The sequence below is a fragment of the Malassezia globosa genome (assembly GCF_000181695.2).
Source record: "Malassezia globosa CBS 7966 chromosome Unknown mgl_sf_12.1, whole genome shotgun sequence".
Taxonomy (NCBI): Eukaryota; Fungi; Basidiomycota; class Malasseziomycetes; order Malasseziales; family Malasseziaceae; genus Malassezia; species Malassezia globosa.
In genome coordinates this window covers 130523-154349 of record NW_001849860.1, presented here as the reverse complement: position 1 = coordinate 154349, position 23827 = coordinate 130523, and the positions used below count along the sequence as shown (strand labels likewise).

The 23827-nt window shown below is 56.8% G+C and overlaps 12 protein-coding genes across 12 annotated transcripts; 6 read left to right on the top strand and 6 right to left on the bottom strand.

Moving 5' to 3' along the window:
- Positions 1-60: 60 nt before the first annotated feature.
- MGL_3840 (uncharacterized protein) lies at positions 61-2293 on the top strand (the record flags this gene model as incomplete). The annotated part of the gene is made up of 2 exons (XM_001729000.1): positions 61-2205; positions 2282-2293. 2 exons carry the CDS (start codon positions 61-63, stop codon positions 2291-2293), a joined length of 2157 nt encoding a protein of 718 aa, XP_001729052.1.
- A 357-nt stretch (positions 2294-2650) lies between these two features.
- Positions 2651-4189, bottom strand: MGL_3839 (uncharacterized protein; the record flags this gene model as incomplete). Its single annotated transcript, XM_001728999.1, has 1 exon — positions 2651-4189. One exon carries the CDS (start codon positions 4187-4189, stop codon positions 2651-2653), a length of 1539 nt encoding a protein of 512 aa, XP_001729051.1.
- A 675-nt stretch (positions 4190-4864) lies between these two features.
- MGL_3838 (uncharacterized protein) lies at positions 4865-7291 on the top strand (the record flags this gene model as incomplete). The annotated part of the gene is made up of 1 exon (XM_001728998.1): positions 4865-7291. One exon carries the CDS (start codon positions 4865-4867, stop codon positions 7289-7291), a length of 2427 nt encoding a protein of 808 aa, XP_001729050.1.
- Positions 7292-7884: 593 nt separating this feature from the next.
- On the top strand, positions 7885-8565 carry MGL_3837 (uncharacterized protein; the record flags this gene model as incomplete). The annotated part of the gene is made up of 1 exon (XM_001728997.1): positions 7885-8565. One exon carries the CDS (start codon positions 7885-7887, stop codon positions 8563-8565), a length of 681 nt encoding a protein of 226 aa, XP_001729049.1.
- A 367-nt stretch (positions 8566-8932) lies between these two features.
- Positions 8933-10708, bottom strand: MGL_3836 (uncharacterized protein; the record flags this gene model as incomplete). The annotated part of the gene is made up of 1 exon (XM_001728996.1): positions 8933-10708. One exon carries the CDS (start codon positions 10706-10708, stop codon positions 8933-8935), a length of 1776 nt encoding a protein of 591 aa, XP_001729048.1.
- Positions 10709-10817: 109 nt separating this feature from the next.
- MGL_3835 (uncharacterized protein) lies at positions 10818-12917 on the bottom strand (the record flags this gene model as incomplete). Its single annotated transcript, XM_001728995.1, has 1 exon — positions 10818-12917. The coding sequence occupies one exon, from the start codon at positions 12915-12917 to the stop codon at positions 10818-10820; it is 2100 nt and encodes a 699-aa protein (XP_001729047.1).
- Positions 12918-13284: 367 nt separating this feature from the next.
- On the top strand, positions 13285-14976 carry MGL_3834 (uncharacterized protein; the record flags this gene model as incomplete). The annotated part of the gene is made up of 1 exon (XM_001728994.1): positions 13285-14976. The coding sequence occupies one exon, from the start codon at positions 13285-13287 to the stop codon at positions 14974-14976; it is 1692 nt and encodes a 563-aa protein (XP_001729046.1).
- Positions 14977-15031: 55 nt separating this feature from the next.
- On the bottom strand, positions 15032-15835 carry MGL_3833 (uncharacterized protein; the record flags this gene model as incomplete). Its single annotated transcript, XM_001728993.1, has 1 exon — positions 15032-15835. The coding sequence occupies one exon, from the start codon at positions 15833-15835 to the stop codon at positions 15032-15034; it is 804 nt and encodes a 267-aa protein (XP_001729045.1).
- Positions 15836-16588: 753 nt separating this feature from the next.
- On the top strand, positions 16589-17140 carry MGL_3832 (uncharacterized protein; the record flags this gene model as incomplete). The annotated part of the gene is made up of 2 exons (XM_001728992.1): positions 16589-16917; positions 16969-17140. The coding sequence occupies 2 exons, from the start codon at positions 16589-16591 to the stop codon at positions 17138-17140; spliced, it is 501 nt and encodes a 166-aa protein (XP_001729044.1).
- A 243-nt stretch (positions 17141-17383) lies between these two features.
- MGL_3831 (uncharacterized protein) lies at positions 17384-19351 on the bottom strand (the record flags this gene model as incomplete). The annotated part of the gene is made up of 1 exon (XM_001728991.1): positions 17384-19351. The coding sequence occupies one exon, from the start codon at positions 19349-19351 to the stop codon at positions 17384-17386; it is 1968 nt and encodes a 655-aa protein (XP_001729043.1).
- A 430-nt stretch (positions 19352-19781) lies between these two features.
- MGL_3830 (uncharacterized protein) lies at positions 19782-20338 on the top strand (the record flags this gene model as incomplete). The annotated part of the gene is made up of 2 exons (XM_001728990.1): positions 19782-19970; positions 20009-20338. 2 exons carry the CDS (start codon positions 19782-19784, stop codon positions 20336-20338), a joined length of 519 nt encoding a protein of 172 aa, XP_001729042.1.
- A 248-nt stretch (positions 20339-20586) lies between these two features.
- On the bottom strand, positions 20587-23511 carry MGL_3829 (uncharacterized protein; the record flags this gene model as incomplete). Its single annotated transcript, XM_001728989.1, has 1 exon — positions 20587-23511. One exon carries the CDS (start codon positions 23509-23511, stop codon positions 20587-20589), a length of 2925 nt encoding a protein of 974 aa, XP_001729041.1.
- Positions 23512-23827: the final 316 nt, after the last annotated feature.

The following is a 23827-nucleotide window of genomic DNA, read 5'->3' as shown; positions in this document are numbered from 1 at the left end:
CGCATACCGTGTGGTTTCCAGTTGTCTGTTGATCGAGATACCCTAGCACACGCACGATACATGCGTGTGTCAGCAGCATGGGCTGTGCGTGTGCGACCGACATGGGCGGCAGGTGCAGTGACGCGCGGCACTGTGCCCGTCCAGGTGCGTGCGGCTGAAGTAGCAGAAAAGAAGCCGACCTCGCAGATCCCCAGGGACGTGCCACTTACGTGGCTCAGCGTGCGATCGCTCATGGATTATTGCATGGGCCTTGGACGCTGGCGTTATGCACATCATCATACAGCTGCGACGCTGCAAGACTTGCCTCTTGTGGATAGTTTCGAGACCCAATCGAACGTGCAGACGACTCTTGATGCTCGTGGCATTCCCATGGAACGCTTCATTCAGTGGTACAATGCATGTACGCGACGTACCTGGCGAGAATGCGCTGTCATACTCGAATCACTTGGACCCGGATGCATCCCGCCATTCGTGCTGCAGCGCGCATTGCATCGCATATCCAGCGTATCAGACGCCGCTAGTGCCGCGCATCTTGTGCAGCTGCATCTATCAGGCTACAGTGTCAGCGAGGCCCATCGCTTGTGCCTCTTGTTGCTGTCTACATGTATCCGCCGACACCGGGCATGGCATATTGCACGGCCCCTCACGGCCAGTATCCTCGATACGGTGCAGCGTTGGCTCACGAAGCGTGAAAAGCAGCGATACATGTACTCCCAAGCGCTCCTGGTGTCTGCATGGACAGCGTTCCTTGATGGTATGCCTGATCCGAGAGTATGCGACGCCATGGAGCAGTTGTGGTGTGCGGCGCACGAGCGTGTGCCGGGAGCAGCCCACGCCATGGAGGCGTATGTATGTGAGAAGAGCGCGTCGTCGCGTTTCACGGCGAGCAAACTCCCTGTTGCGCTCGTCCGACACTGGCTTGCGACGTGCTCACACGCACACCGCACGCCCTTTTTGCATCTGGCGATCCGTGTGGCGGCAGCGCACAATGATGCAGAACATGTGCGTATGTGGTACAAGGAACTCGGGAGTGGCGCTGGGCGCCACGCCGAGCTTCCCGCTGCTACAGAATCGCTGCGCGGTATTGACACGGAACAAGATAGCCGCACGACGACGTCGTTTCTTCGTGCACTTGCCATGTCGTCATCTCAAACAGACTTGCACGATGCATGGGCACTTTTCGATGCCATAAGCGGCTCGAGTATCGCGAATGCAAAACTGCCTGGGGCCAAAGTTCCAGATTGGATCCTAATGCTGCGCGCAGCAGCAGGCGATGCACGCATTCCTGCGCAGCGTGTGTCGGCGCTCTTGCGGCTGTATGAGGGGGGAGCAACAGTCGCATCGGAAAAGGAGCTGCATAATGTCGCATGGCGTGTGCCGCCAGACACCCAGGCGCGTCTGGAGTCATCTGTGGCAGCTCACACGGCGCTGATGGAAGGGTTCATGGAACGCGGTGACCTAGCGCGCGCTTGGGCCGTCTGGGACGCCATGATTTGCCGAGGCATTGCTCCCGATATGTGGGCACTCATGACGCTCTGCCGACTATACATGGATGCGGGACATCCAGCTCGTGCACTGGAGGTTGTCATGCAGTGGTGTCACGAAGGTGTGCGACTCACGCGGCAGCGTGGCCCGATGCTCATGCAAGTGCCCACCCTTAGCAGCCTACCTCATGTGAACCTACGGGTACAAATGCAACAGAAGAAAGAGTCGCGGCCAGCGCGAACAGCGCGCCATGCGTGGCGCGAAATCGCACAGACACGGTCCATTCAGCATGACGACGGCTCGTCCAACAACGCATCGGGGCCACAAGAAGCCAAGCAAGTTCATTCGAATGCGCATGTTGTTCGACTTCGTCCGACAACATACCTGGCCAACACTCTGCTTGCCGGCTTGTACCGAGCGCGGGCCTTTGAGACACTTATGCTCGTCTGGCAAGCACTTGGGCCTACGTTGCATGTGCGCCCTGATGTCGCATCTGTTGATCTTATGCTGCGTGCGGCAACCGCCGAAGCGCGAAGTGCACTTACGCGCGCCCATTCGATGTGGGCGCCAGCTGCGCGCGCCTATTTTCGGCGCATTCTTCTTACCCAACACCCTGAACTGCATGCTTGCAAGAACCCTCTTGAAGCACCGGGCAAGCGTGCATGGATTGTGCGAAGTGAGCTGCAGCTCAGGCGCTGGGAACGCTGGATTGACCAACGTGTGCGTGCGTTATGGCGAGGCGCGTCGTTCTCGAGTGCGTCATCTTCACGACCCGAGCAAGCGCCACACAATGAAGATGTGCCCATGACATTGTCCGAGACACTGTCGCCTCCGTACATTTGCTATGATGCGCGCGTGTTTCATCAGTACTGTGAATTGCTGATCACGCTGCTTGAAGCACCGATGCAGTCAGCGTCGTGCCCAGACCTGTGTGAGGAGTTGTTCCTCGTAGCCGCGTGGATGCGCGCCTTGGACATTGTGCCATTACACGAGACACTGTGTCTGTGGTGCTCGGCACATGATGAACTACTTCCACCCGCTGCTAGCACGGCGGCATGGCGTGCTTGGCTCGCAGCATGGCTTGGCGAGGATCGTGTGCCTACGGATGCCCAATTGGGCCACTGGTATCGAGTGCACCGTGCAGCAAAGCAGCATGCCGCTGCCTTCACACCGGCGCCATAAGGCATGTCTCTGTCGTATATACGCCAGCGAGACGCGCAGCTGGCGGTACACCACGGGGTATGTCGTCAACCTTTGCGAACGACGCCGCCTGAGGCTGTGCCTCAGTGGGAAGCAATGCGCTGTGTGTGTGTGGATCGTACAGACCCAGTGGGGGCTCGCGCTCGCGCCGCGCATGAGCACGCGCTCTTGCATCGACCATGGGGGTTAGCTCGCGTTCCCAAGGTGGACGTGTGTCGCAGACGAGGTGCTCGCTGTCGATGGCGTGCCGTACCTCAGTGGCTGTGGTCGACGACGACGACGACGATGTCGTCGCTATTGCTGTCTCCGCCGCTGCCACAGCCGAAGTGGCCAGCAGTGACGCCGAACGAGCCTCGTGCTGGTGCCGAGGGAATGCTACCAATCGCGAACGACGAGAGGCAAGGAGCTCGGCGTTCGCTGCCCGCACACTGCGCGCGTACTCAGCGAGCCAGTTTTCCTCCGTGATTTGGGCACGCAACAAGAACTGCCGCCGCTGTGCAGTGTGGCCATGACGATCAAATGGCGCATGTCCAGCATCGCCAAATGTCGTCGTGACGACCTCGCCTTGAGGATCGACAGTGGTGTGCGTGGAGGCATCAGGGCGCCTGCGCCCACGCTCGCGCTCACGATCGCTTTCTCTGCGCCGCTCTGCCCGCAGAATATCCTGCATCGATGGCTGCGATACCGGTGCGCCTTCTCTTTTCCCACTCGCACGTGCCTGTGCCTCGTAGTAATCGTCCGTGACCAAACGCCCGCGCTCCACGACACGCGCGCCCATGAGCTGGAAGACGGAGCGTGCTGCCACCATAGTGACATTTCGTGTACGCAGTGTGCTGTTCAGCCGGCCATCGTTGACAAGCTGCTCCTTTTCCTCGGGCGTGAGAAAGATCTTGTGGAAGAGCGGATTTTTGCGGAAAAAGTATGCCGAATCTCGATAGCCAAGCCCACGTGCAACGTCAATCGATAACATATACAGGCGGTCCGGCGTGTCGCGCTGCGGCGACGAGAGCGTAGCGATGCGATATGTGCGCCCGCCTAGCAAGCGCCCGTTCTTGTCGACTTTCTTCTCGCCAGCGGGATCTGTGTCCAAGACCAATCCATCATTCTCTATCCGGTATACTTGCCCTTCAATCTCGACCATATCGTCTTCTTCCATGCCGCTGTGTTCGTCTGCATCAGCACCCTCTGCGACACTGCGTTCGTCTTCATTCTCTGCCTCTGCTGCAGCTCCTTGAGCATCGTCGAGCGGGTCCTGTAGCTCGTCCGTGGCATCCTGCGCCGTGGGCACATTGCGTGTCGAAGAGACACGTGCCGATCTGCGCGTACGCAGCAGCGGCTGCCTCTCTTCGACGGCATGACTCGTGGGATCTGAGTCGTCGCCAGACGCGTCAGACACTGGCGTCTTGGCTCTCGGACGACGCGGCCTTGTGGAGCGGCGTGGAGCATCCTCCTCTGTTGCAGCAGTTACAGACGTAGAACGCGTGGTTCTTCGAAGGCGCACCATGCTCTCGTGTCGTGTTGCCGCGCGGCCTGCGTTGTCGGGGAACACACTACGATCACGGTCCACCACGTCGACGGCCGCGCACGCCTCGCTGCCTGATCAGCTAGCCTCGTTCACATGCACGAACGGCGGTGGACCAGGGACGTGTCACGTGATCTTACGTCCACCCCCACCCCCCTTCCCCTTCCCCAGGCGCGTGCTTGGCGCCTCGAAGCGCAAGCAGGCGGCCAGGTAGGCGCTCGCTCACAGTGTTCGTGGGGGGGTGGATTTTGTGAAAGACTGCTGCAAGTTTAGACCACACGACTGGGGCTGACTGAGTACGAACGATGTTCGGTTGCGGCGGAGCGGCGGCTCGCAACATGGAAACGAGTCTGCCGCCATCGCACCCAGTGAATCTGCGGAAGCAGGTGCACTTGACTCTGGATCCATCGTTCTCCGTCAAGAGCTACATCGGTGCCGCGTCGACGCTCCTCGAAAAGGCCCAGATGGCTGATGCACAGGGCCAACTTGAAATGGCCTTTGTGCACTATTTGACGACAGCTAGGTGCGTTTGCCTGTATGTTGGCACATGTGCCAAGCTAACAACATAACAGCGTTGCATCGTTTGTCCCAAAGCACACCGAATGGGCTAGCGTCAAGCAGCAACGAGGCCCCATCTTCTTGGCATACCAGGAACTGATGAACCGCACTCCCGATATCGTCAATCGCGCCAATGCGATCGAAAAGGAACTCAAGGCGCGCGCAGAAAGCCTCTCCTCTGCCCAGGAGTCGTATGAACTGGACCTCGCCACCCAGGGCTTGGAGGACGAACCAGCACCCGACGAAGGAATGCCTCCGCCACCCTACTCTGCATCGTCGTCGCCCCGCGATCCCCCTCCATACCGACGGGCTCCACGACTTCCTACGCCTTCAGCCCCCTCCTCAGCGGTGCCAGCGTCGGCGTCGACATCGCCCGCACATGTTCGTCTCTCTGCCGCGTCCTCGCCTCCACGACCACGTACGGGGGGCCTGCCCCTCCAGCCCGATGCCCCCGCTCTTGCACGAACGCCTTCACTCAGGCCGACTGCTGCGCCTTCATCGTCCTCAATGTTGCGGCAAGACTCGCCACCGAAACCCACGATACCCATTGGCCAATGTCTTTCTGTGGAGCAGTTATGGACGTACATGTATCCGGGCTTTGACCGGACGACCGACGATTCGGGCCAAGAGTTTCTCGTGAAGCGCGTCGGCCTGTCTATTCTCCTAGTCGATGTGCGCCCTCGTATAGAGCACGAGACAGGCTTCCTGCGTGGTGCAGACACAGTGTGCATTGATCCTAAGCTGCTTCTGGCGCCACCTGTGTCTGCGGCTGAGTTGCAAGCATCCCTGCCGCCGAATGAAGCTGCTTTCTTCGCGCGCCGTGCCGAGTACGACATGCTTGTATTGTACGATCAAAAGACACGCTCTTTCGGCTCACAGGGCAACGCCACGCCTGAGCAGGAGCGGCTCGAGACGGTCGTTCAGGCCATCGAGTCTGATGTTCTATACTCCCCGTGCCTTCTACGGGGCGGCTTTGACTCATGGTTCCGCCAGGTCGGCGAATGTGGAATTATCTCTCTTAATGGCATGCGACCATCGTCGTCTTCTTCCTCGTCCTTTGCGACAGGTGCGAATGCTCCGCTGTTGTCACACCCAAGACGCTCAGCACCTGCGACGCACGCGCGGACCTCCCGACTTACCCCGCCCAGCATGCCGCCACGCACGTATCAGCAACACCAGCCCATGGCGCCGACTCTCTCGTCGTCGTCTTCGTCTTCGTTGTCGTCGTCCCCTTCTTCTTCTATCCCATCTCTATCACCATCAAGCTCTCAGCTCAATGCACGCTTCGAGTACCCAAAAGTAGGCGCTTTCTCCTCCTCCCTGTCTTCTGTCGCACCGATGCCGCCAGCGCCCGCGATGCCAGCGCCCATGCCAGCCTCTCTCATTGCCGGGCCTGTTAGAGATGTCATGGCCGCGCCGAGCTTTCCAAAGCCGCGCGACATCCGCATTGGCCTCACCGGACTCCGGAACTTTGGACAGACATGCTACATGAATGCGACTATTCAGTGTTTGAGCGCATCGGTTCTCCTTGCACAATACCTGCTAGACGGCACGTACAAGCGCGCTATCAATACACAGAATCCCCTCGGTACGAGGGGCGCTTTAGCCAATGCATTTGCCTCGCTTCTGCGTGCGCTGTGGTCTGAGCAGTCTGTGTCAGTGGCACCGACGGCGTTCCGTGAGGCGATCGGACAGTTTGCGCCTGCATTTCGAGGAAATGAGCAACAGGACAGCCAAGAATTCCTCATGTTCCTGCTAGATGGGCTGCATGAGGACCTGAATCTCGTGGTGCAGCGACCGCCGGCTCTTGAGCTCGGTGAGGCACAGCAGGCAGAGCTGAGTCGGCTTCCTCAGCAGCTTGCTAGCGTCGCAGAATGGAGCCTGTATCGGCGGCGCAATGACAGCATCGTCGTCGACACCTTCCAGGGTCAGCTCCGGAACCAGCTCACGTGTCTAACATGTGGGCATACATCTATTACCTACAATGCATTTATGTCCCTCTCGCTGCCGGTGCCGACAGGCCGTGGCGTCTCGCGCGCATCGCTGTACCAATGCATGGATGCGTTTGTGCGCGAAGAAGTCCTTGAAAAGGGCAACGCATGGCACTGCCCAAAATGCAAAAAGCCTCGCCGCTCGACGAAGCGATTGAGCCTCGCTCGTCTTCCGCCTGTCCTGATCATCCATCTCAAACGCTTCACGTTCCGTGGACCTGCCTCCAACAAAATCGAAACGCCCGTTGTATTCGCCACTGACGCACTGGATTTGTCAAACTTCATGCCGCCGCCACTTCCTCCAGGTACATCTGTGCGTGGCATTCCCATCAGCGAGAGTCAGCGTCCACCATACTTGTATGATTTGTTTGCCGTGACGCACCACTTTGGCACGCTGCACTCGGGGCACTATACGGCTTCTGTACGCACACAAGGCATTTGGTACTATTGCGACGACAGCCGCATTACGCCGAGTGATGCACAGATTCAGACATCGTCCCCGTATGTACTGTTTTTCAGCCGCCGCCCTCCATAGAATGTATGTTAATGACAGCTGTAGAGACACAAGGAGTGTGGGGTAAGGTAGAAAAAACCTTGCCGTCGTCGAGGCACTTGTGCTGTGGCATCGCATGGCTGGGCGGTGTGCTGATTAAACATAAGCCTTGTCCTGCGCCTCTCTCCACACACATACGCACGCCATTGTGCTGACGAATCCTCGAAATCAAGTAGCCTAGCAGCACTTCCAGAATTCGTTGCGTGTCGTTGTGAACTTTGAATCTATGCGGGAAGTGTGGACTCAATGGTATAGGCGCGTAAATGCGTATGTGAACAAGAGTCCCACACTCATGTTTGGCGTGCCGTTCGTTACGTCGATGGTCATCGGCACGTTTTTTCTTGCACAGATCACGCAGGCTCGGTACATCCAGCATGATCACAAAATTCGCGTCATGTCGCAGGAAGAGAAGCTTGATCTTCAACGAGATCGGAAACCAATTGATATTCGTGAAGAATACTTTGTACGTTACTTTCAAGCAGGGAGGCACTAGCGTTCACTAACAGCAGAAATTGGAGAGTCGCGCAGATGAGCTCGAAGATTGGGAGCCCAAACGCGTCGCACGGCCGCAGGGCATGCCTGAATGGGGCGGTGTGCCAGCTGCTGCACCTGAAGGCAAGGAGGCCGTAGATGCTGACTTTTCTGCTTCGTCGTCGCCGTCGTCATTCTTTGCGCGTCGTCGCAATCAACACGTGGAAGCAGAGGAACGACCTGATTCAGATCCTGATACCACACCAGTGCCGCCTGCGCGAAAGCCGCCTGTCGTTCTGGGACCCGATGGGAAGCCATGCCGCGCGTGCAGTTCAAAGCTAGCATTTGGCTCGGCGCTCCGCGCAGCATCGAGGTCATCGACAAATACTTCGTCAGCCCCTGTTCCACCGCAAGATGACTGCCCCCCTGATGTCGAAGAACTGGGCCGTGCTACATGGACGTTTCTGCATTCAGCTGCGGCGTACTATCCAAACGAGCCTAGTGACATACAGCGCAGGTCGATGCGTGCTCTGCTAGATGCTTTGCCACATGTATACCCATGTTCGGTGTGTGCAGAAGATCTGGGTCGTGCGTATGCGACAAGCGACATAGCCAGTGAACATGCGCGTGAGCGTGCTGTCCAGAGCGGCCCAGGCCTGCGTCGCTGGCTGTGTGAGGTACACAACCAAGTAAACGAAAAGCTTGGTAAGCCGGTGTGGGACTGTAATGACGTGAAGCGGCTTGCTTTTCGGTGGTTTGAGCCACCAGAGGAGCGCGAGTGTTAATACAATTGTTGTAGCAGGGTAGATGAGACAGTGAGATCTCTGCACTCGCGTGTGTCATAGCAGTTGTGCTGGCAACTGTCCCACAAACCAATCGAATGCATCGTGACACTTTTTTTATAGGAAAGGGAAGCTGATTCGCATTGTACTCTCATCTTGCACTGCCGGCACTGTGTGTGAGACGTAGTCACGACTTATGTGTCCGAACCCCGCTCACATGCGATCTTGGTTGGTCTACGCCCACTACCCATCAGGACAGGCGTCCGAGTGACCGCAGAGATATGCGTAAATTGGACGCATTTTTCGTCGGGTGGAGTAAACCAAATGATGAGCGAGGTATCTTCAAGACAACCAACTCAGACTACGAACACTATGAACGTCCCGCAAAAGCATGCACTGAATCGCCAGCAGCATGCGGAAGAAACTTGGCACTGGTACTAGTGCCACTGCCCATAGTATTGCGTGAGCGTGCACCTGAGACAAAGGGAGACGCATGAGCGACTCCCGCCAGATCTGATAACGTGTCTGCGGGGCTGAAGCCGTCGATAGGCTGCTGCTCGAACGCATGTCGCGCACGGTCCCATGACGAGCCCCATGCAGGCTGGAAACCATGCGGCTCAAAGGCATGCGCCATTGATGCAGACGGCGTCGATAGACTTGGCAAACTTGGTATAGGGCCTAGGTGCGAAGTTGTAGGGGCAGGTGGGACAGACGCCATCGACGAGGCCGGTGCCATGTTTGAGCCAGGCGTCGCCGCCGCCGCCGCTGCGGCGGTGGCAGCAGCAGCAGCAGAAGACGCATGCGATGTTGGCGGACTCGAGATGCTCAGACCACCCAGGCCTAAATGATAGCCTGGTGCCGACCACGGCGACCCATAAAAACCAGGCGTGGTGAGTGGCGGCTGTCCAAACGGACTTGTGCCAAGAGGCGGGCCATTCGCAGCAGTACGACGTCCACGCGGCTCTATAGGCTCGTCATCGCCGAGAGCTGCACTACCTACGACGCCTCCTTCCGCTACCACATCATTACCAGTGGTCAAGGACCGCCGCGGCCGCTCAATCGGACCAATGGGAGCCACCACGGGGCGTGAAGGTGTCGAGGGCAAGGCAGACGCGGCCGTAGACGCCCCTGTTGATGGCGCTTCTCGCGCATGTGGCATTAGAGCATTGAGTCCCAGGTCAAAGTCATGCGATGCACCACTGCCGACGCCGGCGCCACGGCGCCGTGTGGGCGTCGATGTAGGATGCAAGGACAGGTGACTAAGTGCATGCGTCGTCGATGGCATGTAATCAAAGAAAGACGCTGGCGTCGCTGGCGCTGCAGAGGTCGTTGGCGGCGGTGCAAAGTCAGGAGCACCATGCGACGACATGTTGGCCGGTTGCGCTGTGTGTGATATGCCTGATGGGCCATGTGTTGTGGCTGCTCTTGGCAAGGACTCGAATGCATGGCGCCCGAGCGAAGGCAGCCGTTGGTGATCCCAAGCATCACGTTCCGTCGTGACGGAGCCAAAGGCCAGCGGGGCAAATGGCTCAGATGCAAACAGGGCATGGTCAACTGTGCCAGGCAACGATGCAGGCACTTGCGCAGGGAATGGTGCAGACTTGCGAGCGGGAATATGTGTGGGTGCAGAGGCGGGGGTTGTCGTTGATGACGGCGATGGGGAAAAGAGAGAGTGCGGCTGCTTCGTAGCCGGTGCTTGGGCATGAGCTTGGGCCAGTGACCGCAAGTCGCTCTCGCTCTTTTTCAAGCGCTGGCGCCGCTCCTGATTCCGGCGTCGACGCTCGTCCGCCTTGTGCTCATCCGCAAGCCGGCGTTCCTCTGCTTTGCGCTCGGCCTGTCGGCGGCGCTCTTCTCGCTTTGCAGCTTCTCTGCGCTCCATCTCTTTGCGCTCGGCCTCTTTGCGCTCGGCCTCTTTGCGCTCGGCCTCTTTGCGCTCGGCCTCCTTGCGCTCGGCCTCCTTGCGAGCTGCCTCTTTGCGAGCCGCTTCCTTGCGCGCCGCCTCCTTCTTCTCGGCCTCTTTGCGCTCGGCCTCACGCTTGCGTTGCAGCTCTTCTTGGCGCTTTCGATCTGCCTCACGAGCAGCTGCCTCTTCAGCCGCTTTTTCCTGTTCTTTCCGCAGACGCTCCTCCTCCTTCTGCTGGCGCATCTGCTTCTTCCTGTCTTTCTTGCGCTGATTCTCCTTGGCTCGTTTAGCCTCCCGTGCCTTTTCATTCGATTCTTCCTCTTCGAGCTCACGCAGCAGCTCGAGCTGCCGCTCATGCGCCACACACTCCCGGTAGGCTTTGAGCACGCGCTGCTCCAGAGTCCGGGCGGCGAAGATCTGGAACATGCCGCCAGCCCTGCTCACGCTGCTCGTCAGGCGAGAGTTCCAGCTCGCTGTGAACAGAGTCGTCATCCACGGCATCTTCTGGCGACTCGAGAGCGGCGCTGCGCTCGATCAGCTGTTCCATCATCAGCACGAGTTTTTGCACTTCATTACTAGACAGGTCATCAGCCACAGAGAGGATGCCTTTGACAGTCAAGGTCGAGTTGATGCAGTAGCAATCAGGACTAAAGCATTGGCCTCCGGGATGCAGCCGACGATCGTGCCGCTCGATCTCATCATCAAAGTCGTCTTCATACTCGTCTTCAAGCACATCGTCCTCATACTCCTCGTCGTCCAGTTCATCGTAGTACATGTCGTCTGTCTCCGCACCAACGTCTGGGATGAGGCGCCGCTCGCTATTCGGCGTCTCTGGATACGTCCCTAGTTTCCGTCGCCGTGTACGAAGGGAATATCGGGCAAGGATCAAATTGGCCCCTATGACGCCTCCGTGGCTGTCAAGCGCCACACTTCCTGGGAAAGGCCCGGGGCTCTGTAGCTCCGGCCCGCCGTCGCCTGCCGCGGCCGCCACGGCAGCGGCAGCAGCTGCAAAAGTTCGGTCGACTGGACCTGTCTTTTTTGTCGCATGCGTTTCGACTGCATCATAGTACAAGCCATACAACTCGCAGATCTTTGCATCGATCGTCATGCGTTTCCGCACGCATATCGCACATGTGCATGCATGTCGCTGGTATTCTTTCAGTCTGCGCAGAACATTCTGTTCGTCCGCCTCGACAAGCGCGCGTCGCTCCTGTCGCGATAGAGAAAGCCAAAACTCATGGATCTTGTCTCGCTCTTCGGCACTGCCGATGGTGAGCGCACTTCCACTGGGCGGCGGCGCCGCACCCGCCATGTGCATTGGGAACATGGGCGCGTGCTCGCCGTTGACATTCAACGAGCTCTTTGTACGCCTTTGCATCGCTGAATGAGGTGGCGGCGGCGCTGAAGTAGGAGCAGGAGCAGGAGGCGGAGGAGCGGCAGCTCCTGTGCGTGTGGCCGTGTGGAACATCATGGGCAGCTTGCCAGCAGCACGCGAAGACGGCAGTGGTGCGTGTGGCGCAGCCACAGGCACAGTCGGCATGCTGCGCTTCGGACCCATGGTCGGTGTCGTCGCTCCTACCGGCGCCAGAGGTGTTGTTGAAGCAAGTCGCCGGTCCATGGATGGGACGGAGACTGGCGTTGGTGTCGGCGCTTGGGTTTGGGCTTGAGCCTGCAGTTGCGCTTGGACCTGCGCAGGTGTCGCCGTCGGTGCTCCTGCAGGAACGGCCGGGGGCGAAGATACGGCTGGAGCAGGAGCCTTTTTCTTCTTCTTCTTGCTCTTCTTCTTTTTCTCGTGCTCCGACGACACACTGTGCTTTTCGTCCACAGCCTCGTCACTCGCGTACGAGGGCTCGAGCTCCGTCTCTTCATCATCGAATCCGTCAACAAACACAAGGTCGCCATCGTCACCCACAGGAAGCGTCATCCCTGGGACGTGTGGAACCTGCGGTCCATGTGGTGATGCATGCTGCATGAATTTTTGCTTGTGGCGATATAGATCCGATGCAGGCACCTGTGATGCATGTGCAGCCTGTGCAAGCTGCTGAGCAACAGCAATCATGGCCTGCGTTGAGGCATGACGTGGCATGACGTCGGCAGGCGCTGCAGGATCAGTGGCAGCCGTCGTCCCCCCGGACGCGAATTGGCCCAAAGGAAGTGCGTTGCGGATGAATGTGCGCAGATGTGCAGGGAGCGATTTCCAGTACGCCTCATCATCACGAAGGCCGTGTGGATCGGCTTCAATGCGTCTGTACAGGTCACTGGCAGTCGCAAGAAGGTCTGCTTGCACTTGCGCTGTCGCTGCGAGCGATGGCGCCATGTCATCGAGCAAGCCATCCATGGCCTTGGGACCTCTCCGTTTCTTCTTCTTCGCGGCTGTGAGGGCCGCAGGCGTCAGTGCACTAGCGTTGTTCATGAGCGAGAGCTCGTCCAATTCCGCGGGCGCCTTGGCCATGTCGCCCGACGCCACGCTGTGTTGTACGATCTCGTGTATACACCCGCGCACGTCGCGGTCCTCTTCGTACGTAGTCCTCTACTTTCGCGCGTCGTCTCGGGCGTGCGGATCGTGTTCACGCCGTCGTCCAAAGTACTAGCGCCACTCGCGTAATTTGGGAACGAAAAGCCTGGGCGACTATCGCTGTTCACCGGCGAGGCACTGCTTCCTGGCCTGTCGGCCGAGCTGGGCGATTACGTTCGTCGTCGTCGTCGTTGTCGACGTCGTCATACTTGTCGCTGTGGTCTAGGTGGAGGACACCTGCCGCCTACATTTCCTTGGCACGTCCTGGACCCCGGCTCTTTTCGACGGCTCCTGTGCCACATACATGTCGTCGGTGGACGCTGGTGGCCCTACCGCCGCAGACAGTGAGGCGGCTTGTGCCGCCATCATACGTGTGCTCCCGACGGATCCGTCTGAACTTGCTCGCTTCTTTCATTCTCATCCGCACACAGAACATGTGTTGTCGTGGCTCCTATTCACCCTTGCGTCACGTGTATTAGACGCGACGCCCCTTACCGATGGTACTGGCGCCGATGTGCTGGATGTGCTATTGCGACTCTGTGCACATGGCGACCGCGCACTATTGCAGCGTGTATGTGGTCGCGGTCATCTTTGGGATGTGTGCGTGCTGGCGTCGGTCTACGATGGTGTTGACGTGCGCCCAATTATGACAGCGCTTTGGCCTCATAGTAACTTGGCCAAGTGGACAATCGACCTGGCAACATCATCGATTCTGCATGAAATCGACAACTTCGCCTTCCTACCGTGGGCCCATGCACTCCGCCACATGCGCCGCGCCATCCGTCTTACATACAGCCTGCTCGCAGTTCTTGGAGGCGGCAGCAGCAGCCGTGGCAGCGATCGTGTTGCCACGGCCGCTTGCCATATCAACGTCGATTGCGCATCGTCGCTCGCCAATCTAGCACAGGCACTTGCCACCGCGTACAATGATGTGCTTGCTGCGCGTCGCATCCCGTCTGACGAGGTGTCCTCTTCTGCGACACCTTGGCCAACGGCATGGCTTGCAACGAAGGTGGACATTCTAGCAGCCTCAGATGCCTGTGTTTTACTGACGCCGAAAGAGTCGTCTGGCTTGGTGCTAGAGCGGCTCGATACTCTTGCGAAAGAAGTGCCGGATGCCGTCGCTCTCGTCGATGCGTCGCTCCTTGCAGATCTTCAGAGTGCCGCGCCCACATGTGCGTCTATCGTTGGAGCATCGCCGACGCCATTCCCAGGTGCTGCTTGGGCTGCCGTGCGATCTGTGCTGAGAGTCCCGCGTGTGAATCCTGCGCTCGTTGATGCTGTCGTCGATGTGCTATCTTATATGGACCGACCGTCCGTCGAGCGTCGCCTACGTCGGCCTCGATACAAGAACATGTCAGCGGAGGCGATCATCGAGGCGTTTCTTGATGATCCAGATGGACTCCAGGATATAGAGGCCGACCATGAGCCCGACCTGCCGCCGCCGCCCAGCAAGTCGACATCATCACACTCTGCGAGCAGTGACGCCCCACTTCCGCCCGATGTCAAGGCTGCGATCATTGCGCGTGCCGAGTCGCAGGATGCATTCCAGGAAGAGTGGGATCTCGATGCTCCCTCAACCCCAGCACAGCATGCTGAGCGCATCCTTCTACAGACTTACCAGATGGATGCATCCGTGTTTGCGCGGACCAAGGCTGCTCGCGCCTCATCTGCTCGCGCGCACCTTCGCGACGCTCTCGCGCATCTAGGGTCTTGGGGCGATGATCAGATCGAGGGCTGGGGCGTCATGTTCGACCGGGATCCCCGCCGGCATGAACGGCTCACACGTGTGAAGTCGATCGTTGCGCCTAACGTCAACGTCGGCACTGAGCGGTCTTGGGCGCCCGATAAGCTGAAGGGTGGGCGAACTCCCAAGCCAACCTCAGGCCCGTCTGCGTCCCAGCGTGGCGGTCGTGGTGGACGCGGCGGACGAGGCGGGCGCGGGGGCAGTGGCTCTAGCCGTGGTAGCGGACGAGGCGGAAGAGGAGGTCGATGAGCCCAACGCTTACTATACAAGAATTACATACACACATGCCCACTTAGGAGACAAACTACTGGAGCAGGGCATCGCGGTAGTGCTTTTGGTGGTTGTTGCGGAACCCCACTTTGGTTTTGAACTGCTCACGGCGCTTTACATCGCGGAACTCGCGCACATGTCGAGTAGCTTCCTTGGCCTCGCCACGGTTCCGAGCCACCAGCTCATGTCCACCCCGTGACGGCACAACAAGGCTATTGGGCATGCCGCCCGTCTCTCCAGCGATGCGGTGTGCCAGAGCGCGACCATTTGCTGGCGATGCAGTCTCGCGGGCATGGCCTGCAGGCGTCTGCCAAAGTGACTGACGGTAGTAACGCTGCATGGACCGATGCCCCAGACGTGCGCCAGATGGCAAGACAAGCTCGTACTCTGAATCGCCATATCGCACCCCGTTGTCTTGCGGCGGAATCGATCCGTCATTTTCATCATCATCATCATCGTCATCCTCGTCCGTCAGATCCTCCCAAACAGTCTCGCCCTCATCCTTCAATGCACCTTGGCCGTCATTAGCATCGTCTGACACATCTTCCCATTCGTCCGCGCGTTTGTTCTTCGGCTTGTAGTCGGCGTAACTACTGCGAAAGTCGTAAAAGTCACTCAGCTCAAGTTGGTCTTCCTGTGTATCATATGCGACCTTGCAGTGCGACTTGTCGATCATATGTTTCTGCACTGCGCCTAGATCGTGGAAGGTTCGCCCACGTTCATTGCACCACAAGCACACATTTCCCACAGACACCTTATCTGCTAGGTAGCGTAGCAACCCGACCAAGTCAACGAGATACTTGCGTTCCGGCACGAAGAAGCCGTGCGCCGCGCGCATATGCTCGAGACTCGCATCTAGTGAAGACTGTGCTGAGCAGCAGAACATACACTCTTCAGCTGGATCGATGCGTCGTGCTTTCGAAAGCTTCTTTTGTATCTCGCGCTCCGTGCGCTCATCATCGTTCAAGTTGGCATCATCAGGTTCCTGCAGCTCTTGTTTCTGCTTGTCACCACCTTGAGGAAGAGAGTCTTTATCTCACCCATGGTGTCGAGACCTGACTCTGAATTCGAGAAGTTATGCTGCGATGTGGTTGGCTTGCGCGATTGCCTCTGCACCATGTCTCGGTGCTTCTTTGACTGCATGTGATCGCGGTAGGCATTCTGGGACGAAAACGTTTTGCTGCATACATCACAGCGACCAGAGTCCTCCCGGCTGGCGCGTTCGGACGACTCGATGGCCGCTCTGCGCTCTCGAATTTTGTCATTGAATGTTTGCAGATTGACTGGTGCCAAGTTTGCCACACGGCGCTTCATATTATATCGGTGGAAATCTGAGTGAAAGTGTTCACGTTGTTCAGGCGCACTAAGAAATGCCACACTACAGGTAATGCATGTGAATACATCATCAGCGCCACTACTGCCGTTTCCTCCTGATCGTTGACTCATGACCAAACAACGTAGCTTGATGGATGCTGCACTTGCTTGTCTGTAGTGTGTCTGACGACACAAGCCCAGCTGCTCTGTGCGCTGATGACGCACGCCACCGTCTCAAAAAAATTTCAGCACGCGAGTGCCACGTGCTTGACATGCCATGGGCGTACACCTGCACGTGACACTCGCAAAACTGCAAAGACTCGTAGGGAGGAAGACGGGAGATTGCACTCGAGCTCGTTTCCTTAGCGTCGTACGAACGTCGTTGCCTGCCATGCAAATCTTCGTCAAGACTTTGACTGGCAAGACGATCACGCTCGAGGTTGAGTCCTCGGACACGATTGACAATGTGAAGGCCAAGATTCAGGACAAGGAGGGCATTCCTCCGGACCAACAGCGTCTGATCTTCGCTGGTAAGCAGCTTGAAGACGGTCGCACTCTGAGTGACTACAACATCCAGAAGGAGTCGACCCTTCACCTGGTGCTTCGGTATGTATTCAGCTGACTCGTGCGCGCATGCGCAGAATACTGACGCATTAGTCTTCGTGGTGGTATCATTGAGCCATCGCTCAAGGCCCTTGCCAGCAAGTACAACTGCGAAAAGCATATTTGCCGCAAGTGCTACGCTCGCTTGCCACCGCGTGCAACGAACTGCCGCAAGCGCAAGTGCGGTCACAGCTCGCAGCTCCGTGCCAAGAAGAAGCTGAAGTAACGGTGTCTCGTTGCTCAAAAGTTGGCCAGCGCGTGCCCAGACGTGCGCTCTGGGCCCGTTGCCACATGTACTCGCTCATATATAGCTCCGAGTGGATGTGTGTGTGTTATGCTCCCTCGCGAACTGCTGCTGTAGACATGTCGAGAGTGACGTTTGTTTAGGTCATTTGCTACTAACACGGATGTACGCTCTTAGAAAAAAAGCCATCCATCTCACTTGTATGGTACATGCTACTATAGACCCTTACCGCTTCCAGTTCTCGCGCTCCGACCCTTCGTCCAGCTCGACACCCGCAACTGGTGCTGTGTCTGTCGGTGTTCCTGAAGCATTGTTGTCGAGGGACGGTGGCGTCGGTGCAACGGGCGCTTCGACCCATGCGAGGGATGCATTACCTACATCAGGGATCGAGCCACCAGCACGCATCGCTCGTTCACTGCTCGCGCGGTTTTTGTACGTTACAATGACTTGATCATCGTTGTATTCCATCGAGTTTATGTCGCCAAACTGCTGCACATGTTCTTGCAGCTTGCTTGCGTCATAGCCAGCTGGCAAACCGGAGATGCCCACTTTTGTTGTGCGATTGTCAAGTGTCATGGACCGATTCATCATCATAGTGCTGCCACGACCACGGCCGCGAAATGATGGCATCGAGCTACTTCCACGTCCTCGGTATGCGCTGCGGTAGGCCATAGATGTGGGATGACCCTTCGTGTCAAGACCCAGAGAGGCTGCCTCTGCCTTGAGTTGAGCAAGTTTCGCTTGAAGCTCCTCTGTTGTCGAAGCACTGCCCATGTCATTTGATGACTGAATGTCTTTCTTGAGCATCTCTGTTGCACCCTTGATTTCCGCTGAGAGCTTTTCAAGCATTGTCATGATGCTCTTGCGACCTTGTGGCGTCAGGTCCTTGTTTTCAAGCTTTTGCAGGAGCGCCTTTTGCTCAGCAAGCTGCATGTGCACAAGAGTCTGTCGCTTCTTCCGAAGTTCCAAGAGACGGTGTTTTTCTTCGTCAGCGGGCGTCATTGTCGCCGACGTTGCCGATCGCAGCTCTGGCGCTAGGTACACGTTGGAGCCTTTATCGTTCATGTAGTTCGGCTTGGATGGAGGGGGCCGTTCCAAGCGCTGGAAATACACCTTCACAAACCGATTTCCAAAAATGACATCAGGGCTCTTGTGAGCCTGATCCGCCTCAGCAGGCGTGGCATATGTGACAAGTGCCTTTTTGTTCGGTTTGTCCACTTCAATGTTGGTGATAGTGCCGAAGCGCTTGAAGTAGTCGTTGACGTGCACGAGTTCCAGGTTTTCTGAGGGTATATTTTCAATGACAATCGTATCTTGGCTCCGAGCCACAGGCGCATGCGGCGCCGAAGACGGTAAGCCACCTCGGGTACTTCCGCCACGACCGCGGCTGCCACGGCGGGCCGAGCCTCGTGACATACCACCACCACGCCCACCCATCATCATGCCATTTGTTCCAGCCATCTGCTGCATCTGTTGCATCATTTGTGCAAAGTGCTCTGGCATGGGCATCATGCCCATCATGTCGGGAGGCATCGATCCATCCGGTCCCACTGGGAACGGCGGCATGAACGGCAGAGCAGCGGGCATCGCAAAGGGAGGTGGTGGTGCCGGAACTTGAGGCATGGTCCCCATGATGCTGTCATCTGAATGGAGAAACTTGCAGTTCGCACCTCTCGAGCAGAAGCCGAGCGTGTGATAATCACGACACCATCCTTTAGGCACACGCGGACTTCGACGTGGCCGACTCTGCACATGAGCGTGTGACTCACCGCCTTCGCCCTGCGACGTTGCTGTTTGCTGCTCATCGTTCGCATTATTAGAATTCTGGACATCATGGGGCTCCTGCGCATCATGCGCGTCGTATGCTTGGCGTTTGCTAGGTTGGTCATCATGTTCCTCTTCAACCTCGATATCTTCCACATCCTCACGCTTGCGGGTCTGACCTGCACCCGCAGTATAGGAGCGGTTTTTTAACGTGTCTACAGCCTTGCGAACAAACGATTCAGTATTTCCTTCAAGAAAGTCGACGAGCTGTTCATTCAACATAGCAACGAGCTCGTCCTCGCCTGTGTCATTTTTGAATAGCGCCAACACATAGTCCGCGAGAACGTCTGGATCTGCATCACATAATGGTTCTAGTTCTCGTATGAGCCACTGCTTCACAGCTGCGGCATCTTCTTCAGGGAACAACATGCCCGACACTGACCAACGCACGCACACACACACACGCGGTTGATCAACGCGTAAGAGGCGAATGCGATTGCACGTCACTGAGAGACGATGACTAAGCTGCTGTGACAGACTCTTGCTGGTTACGCAGACCCTATTTGCGTGTGGAGTTAGCGACAGTCTGCAAGTGGCGGTGGCGGCGCCGGGCGGGTGACTTGACCGAGAGCGCTAAACGCGCGCATGTCAAGATTCTTACCACGTGATGCGTATAGTTTTGACCGCCTCTTCGGCCGACGAGATGTCAGGCCAGGAGGACTTGGTTAGAAGTACGTGTGCTACACCAACTTCTTCAGACTAGCACTACTCTAGCCAGGTACGTTAAGAGCTGCTGGAGTGGTTAGACGACGCCACCAGTCGAGGGCGAAGAGCGGAAGCTGACATTGCGGGAAGAACAATGGGTCGCATCTCGGAGTACTTGGTCATTGGTCGGCACCTGCCGACAGAGCGGGAGCCTGTCCCTACTCTGTACCGTATGCGCATCTTCGCGAAGAACGAGACGATTGCCAAGTCGCGTTTCTGGTACTTTGTGCGTCAGCTGCGTAAGATGAAGAAGGCCACGGGTGAGATTGTGACGGTGAACAAGGTATGTGTGGAAAGAAATGAGTTTGTCACTAATGTCAGATTGAGGAGAAGACCCCTACGAAGGTGAAGAACTTTGCTATCTGGCTGCGTTACAACTCGCGCTCGGGCACGCACAACATGTACAAGGAGTTCCGCGCACTCAGCCGTGCTGAGGCCGTGGAGCTGATGTACCAGGACATGGCTGCTCGCCACCGTGCTCGTTTCGGCAGTATTCACATCCTTAAGGTTGCTGAGGTCCAGAAGGTGTCAGACCTCCGTCGTCCGTATGTCAAGCAGCTCACTGCCAAGGGACTGCGCTTCCCACTGCCACACCGCCGCACCAGCGGTGCGGGCATCTACGCTGCCAAGCGCCCAGCTACGTTCTACTAAGTGTATCGTGCTCAGTTGTTTGGGTCCCTCCTGTACACCATCAAACGGAAGATACACACGCCATGTCGTCGTCCGGCATGATCTCTCAGACGTCCGGCTCTGTGTATATTGCTCGAAACTGTAATGTACCTAGCGTCTGGTGACAAAATCAGCAATACCATTTGCTTGTACCCTCGTATGTGGGGAGAGTGTGTTGAGTATGAAATGGATGCCATGCATATATGTATTTGTATGTATGTGTATGGAAGTTATGTAGACGCGAGGCGCGTGAGTATGGCAGTCGTTTGAAGACCGAGCCAGTCTGGGCCAGCGAGGCTTCCTGTCTCTGCATCCAAGGCCGCCTGCTTCTTGGATTCCACATAGCGGAGCAGATTGACGAAGTGTAGCTGTGAGGCGTCGGAATTGGCTGGGATATCGACCGACACCTGTCGCCAGCTCATGGGCTTGTTGTCAGAATTGATGGTATCAAGGGCCTTCGCAATAAGGTTGACGAGTGAGTTAATGTGTCGGCTTGATACTGTATCAACGCCGACCTCAAAGTAGTAGATGTACTTGTTCAATGCATGACAAAACATGTCGATTGTTGCATGCTCGTCCATGCAGCCGTCGGCGATACGCAGCGCCTTTTGCAGGCACTCAAGCACACGACGTCCACTCTTCACAAGGGGATGTCGTAGCTCGATACCCCGGTCTTTGGGTGCAGGAAGCTGCCACCACAAATGGCTGGCCATAAGCACAGCGAGCGCCTGTTGAGGCCGTTTGAGCAGCTTTGCTGAGTATAGCGCAGCCCTCGTAGCGAGTGTGTCGTAATTGTCGCGGCTAAACGCCCTTGCTTTGTATAGAGTGCTGGTAATAAACCCGATGGCTTGGTGCTGTGAGCGCGAGTCAGAGACGGATTCCTCAAATATTGTGAAGGATTGCACGTAAAAGTCGTACGCGAGCTCTTCGAATCCTGCTTCGTCAGCGACCTCAGCAGCCAGAAGGAAGAATCGTAGGCACAGCTCTGGCGACTCGACAGAGTGGTACAGCGTTGAAATGAGCTGGTGTACAAAGCGGAAAAGCGTCTTCATTTTGCGCTCCCAGTTCTTGTCTCGCGAACAGAGCTCAAAGCGGCGCACAAGCGCGATGGAGTCCATTATTAGAGGCGGAATGGTAGATCGAATGGCATCGCCTCCTTGCACATAGCGCTGCCGAACGGTATATAGCAGAGCAAGCTGCGTATCTGGATCATCCGAACGAAACAAGTGCACCAAGCGAGCTAAAGCGCCTTGTTGGTTCGCAATTTCGTCCAGCACCGCATTGTTCGCTTGCGACACCGTCTGTGCAGATGCACTGCCAGGCACGATGCCTTGCACGGTTAACTCCGGCTGGTTCTGTAGCAGCGGCGCACACAGTTCCAGCAGTCCATCTACGTCTGAAGGCGAAGACACGATCGTTTGGCGCCGTAGCATAGAAAGCACAATGGCCTGTGCTATCAATCGCTGCGTGATAGGTGGCTGCATCATCCACAGCGCGTGGAACTGTGGCAAGCCGAGAAGGGTTAGTGCACTTGCGTACGAATTGATCGGAGCTAAGAGCAGCGCGTGAAAATTGCTCTGAGGCGAAAGAACTGTATTTTCGCCGGCGTCCAGTGCTTCGGTGAATTTGTCCTTCGCAAAGCCCAGCACCTGATCGACATACTCAAGACGGTCTGGATAACAACTAAGTGACAAGGTCAGAAGGGCAAGGAGCAAAGACGAGATGTCCTGTGTCGATAAATCAGGTCGCGCCCGCATCAGCAACATAATCTGCTCCCAAAACACTTCAAAGAGGCGCACATCTTCTGGAATCCCACGGAACTTGGCCGGCACCGATGCTGCTTGATCTTGCTCACGTTGTGGCTTGTCAGATTCAGCCCCTTCAACATCGGGCGACTGAGACGGTTCTTCGTCCAATGCATGCTCGGGTTCGGCGGACGCCTCTTTAGGTGCTTCATTAGCTGCGATCTCGCCATCGATCCAGGCATCGTCCTCTTGAGAGGATGAAGGTGGCTTGAATGTATCGCTCCAGATGTTGTTGCCGTCATCGGGCAACGCCTGCTCGAGATCCGACGACAAGAGGCGCCAAGTGTCCCGTTTTGTGTTTTGCTCCAGAACAATTTCACGCCAAATTGCCGATGGCGGCTTACTTACGACATGTCGACGCATGTCACGGACCTTGGCCGCGAGACGTTCATTGGCCTCGTATTCTTCGCGTGCACGAGCATCGGCACTTTCATTCTCAGCTTCGCGAGTCGCATAAGCTGCGAGACGATTGATTAGTGAAATCACTAGCTGCTTGATACTGACTTTCGGGTGCAGTCGTGTGCAGGCGGACAAGAGGAGATTGAGCGTGCGCAGATGGAAGTCATCCGGAAACACCTGGATAATGACCTCCATCAGATACTCCTGTGCAATGACGTCCTTACAGTGAATCACCTGCTCAAGCAGAGCAGGGAGAATCGTCGTTTGGTACATTTCAAGCGTGACGCCATCGAGCTGGCTAAGGCGCACAAGATTCGTACCAACAAGGATCCGGAGCTCGCGGCGTTCCATCTCGCGTTTTTCACGCTCACGAGAATGGCCTAGATGTTGCTGCCTGACCCAAAGTTTATTCATTTCAACAAAGTTCGCAAGAATGAAGCTGATACTGTCCGATAGGTTGCCTGCAGGTCCTGCATCCGTGCCGATGGGCAGATGATCTCGCGTCGTCCCAGATAAATAATGGCGCAAAAACAGTCCCCGTGTCGGGTGCTGCACACCTCGGCTCATTTCAGTCATGTCTTTCATGATCTCTTTGACGGGCGCGTCGGGCACAGACATGTACACACTGCCGACAGTGATCATAAGGTACAGGCGAGGAACGATTGTCCCACAGTACTGCACAAGCTCATACAAATCAGCCAAATGGTGCTTGCCGCCTGTATGAGCATCATACAAATAGATCGACAGGTGACGAAGTGCATCAAAGACCGCCATGTAGAGTTCGTAGTAATGCTTGGGCGTTAGACTGGAGGTGCGCAGCTCACTCAACATGGTCGATGCACTCTTGAGCGCATCCATAACGCGGTCCATATCTAGATAGCGCTTAAGCTGGACGCGTTGGACTTTGACTACACTCAAAGACTCCGCCAGCGTCTTGGTGGATTCCTCCATATTGTTGAACGGAAGGTAATACAGGTGTGGGAACAAGGAACGTGCGCGGGACTCGGACGAACGGAGCACAGAGCAGTACGGATCGATCAGGTATGGTTCGTAGGAAGGTTCCTCGACGAAAGTTGCAGGCTTTGTAGAAAAGTCGGGTTTTCGTCCTCGATACGAACCGACGCTAGACGCAGTGAGATCAGCGGTCTTCTCAGAGTTCTGATTAGAGGCACGAGATGAACCAACGTAGAGATTCGATGAGTACTTCTCCTGCCCAAGCCCACGGATCTCGTGTGGTGTGGGTGGTTCGAAAATTCTTTAGTATCGC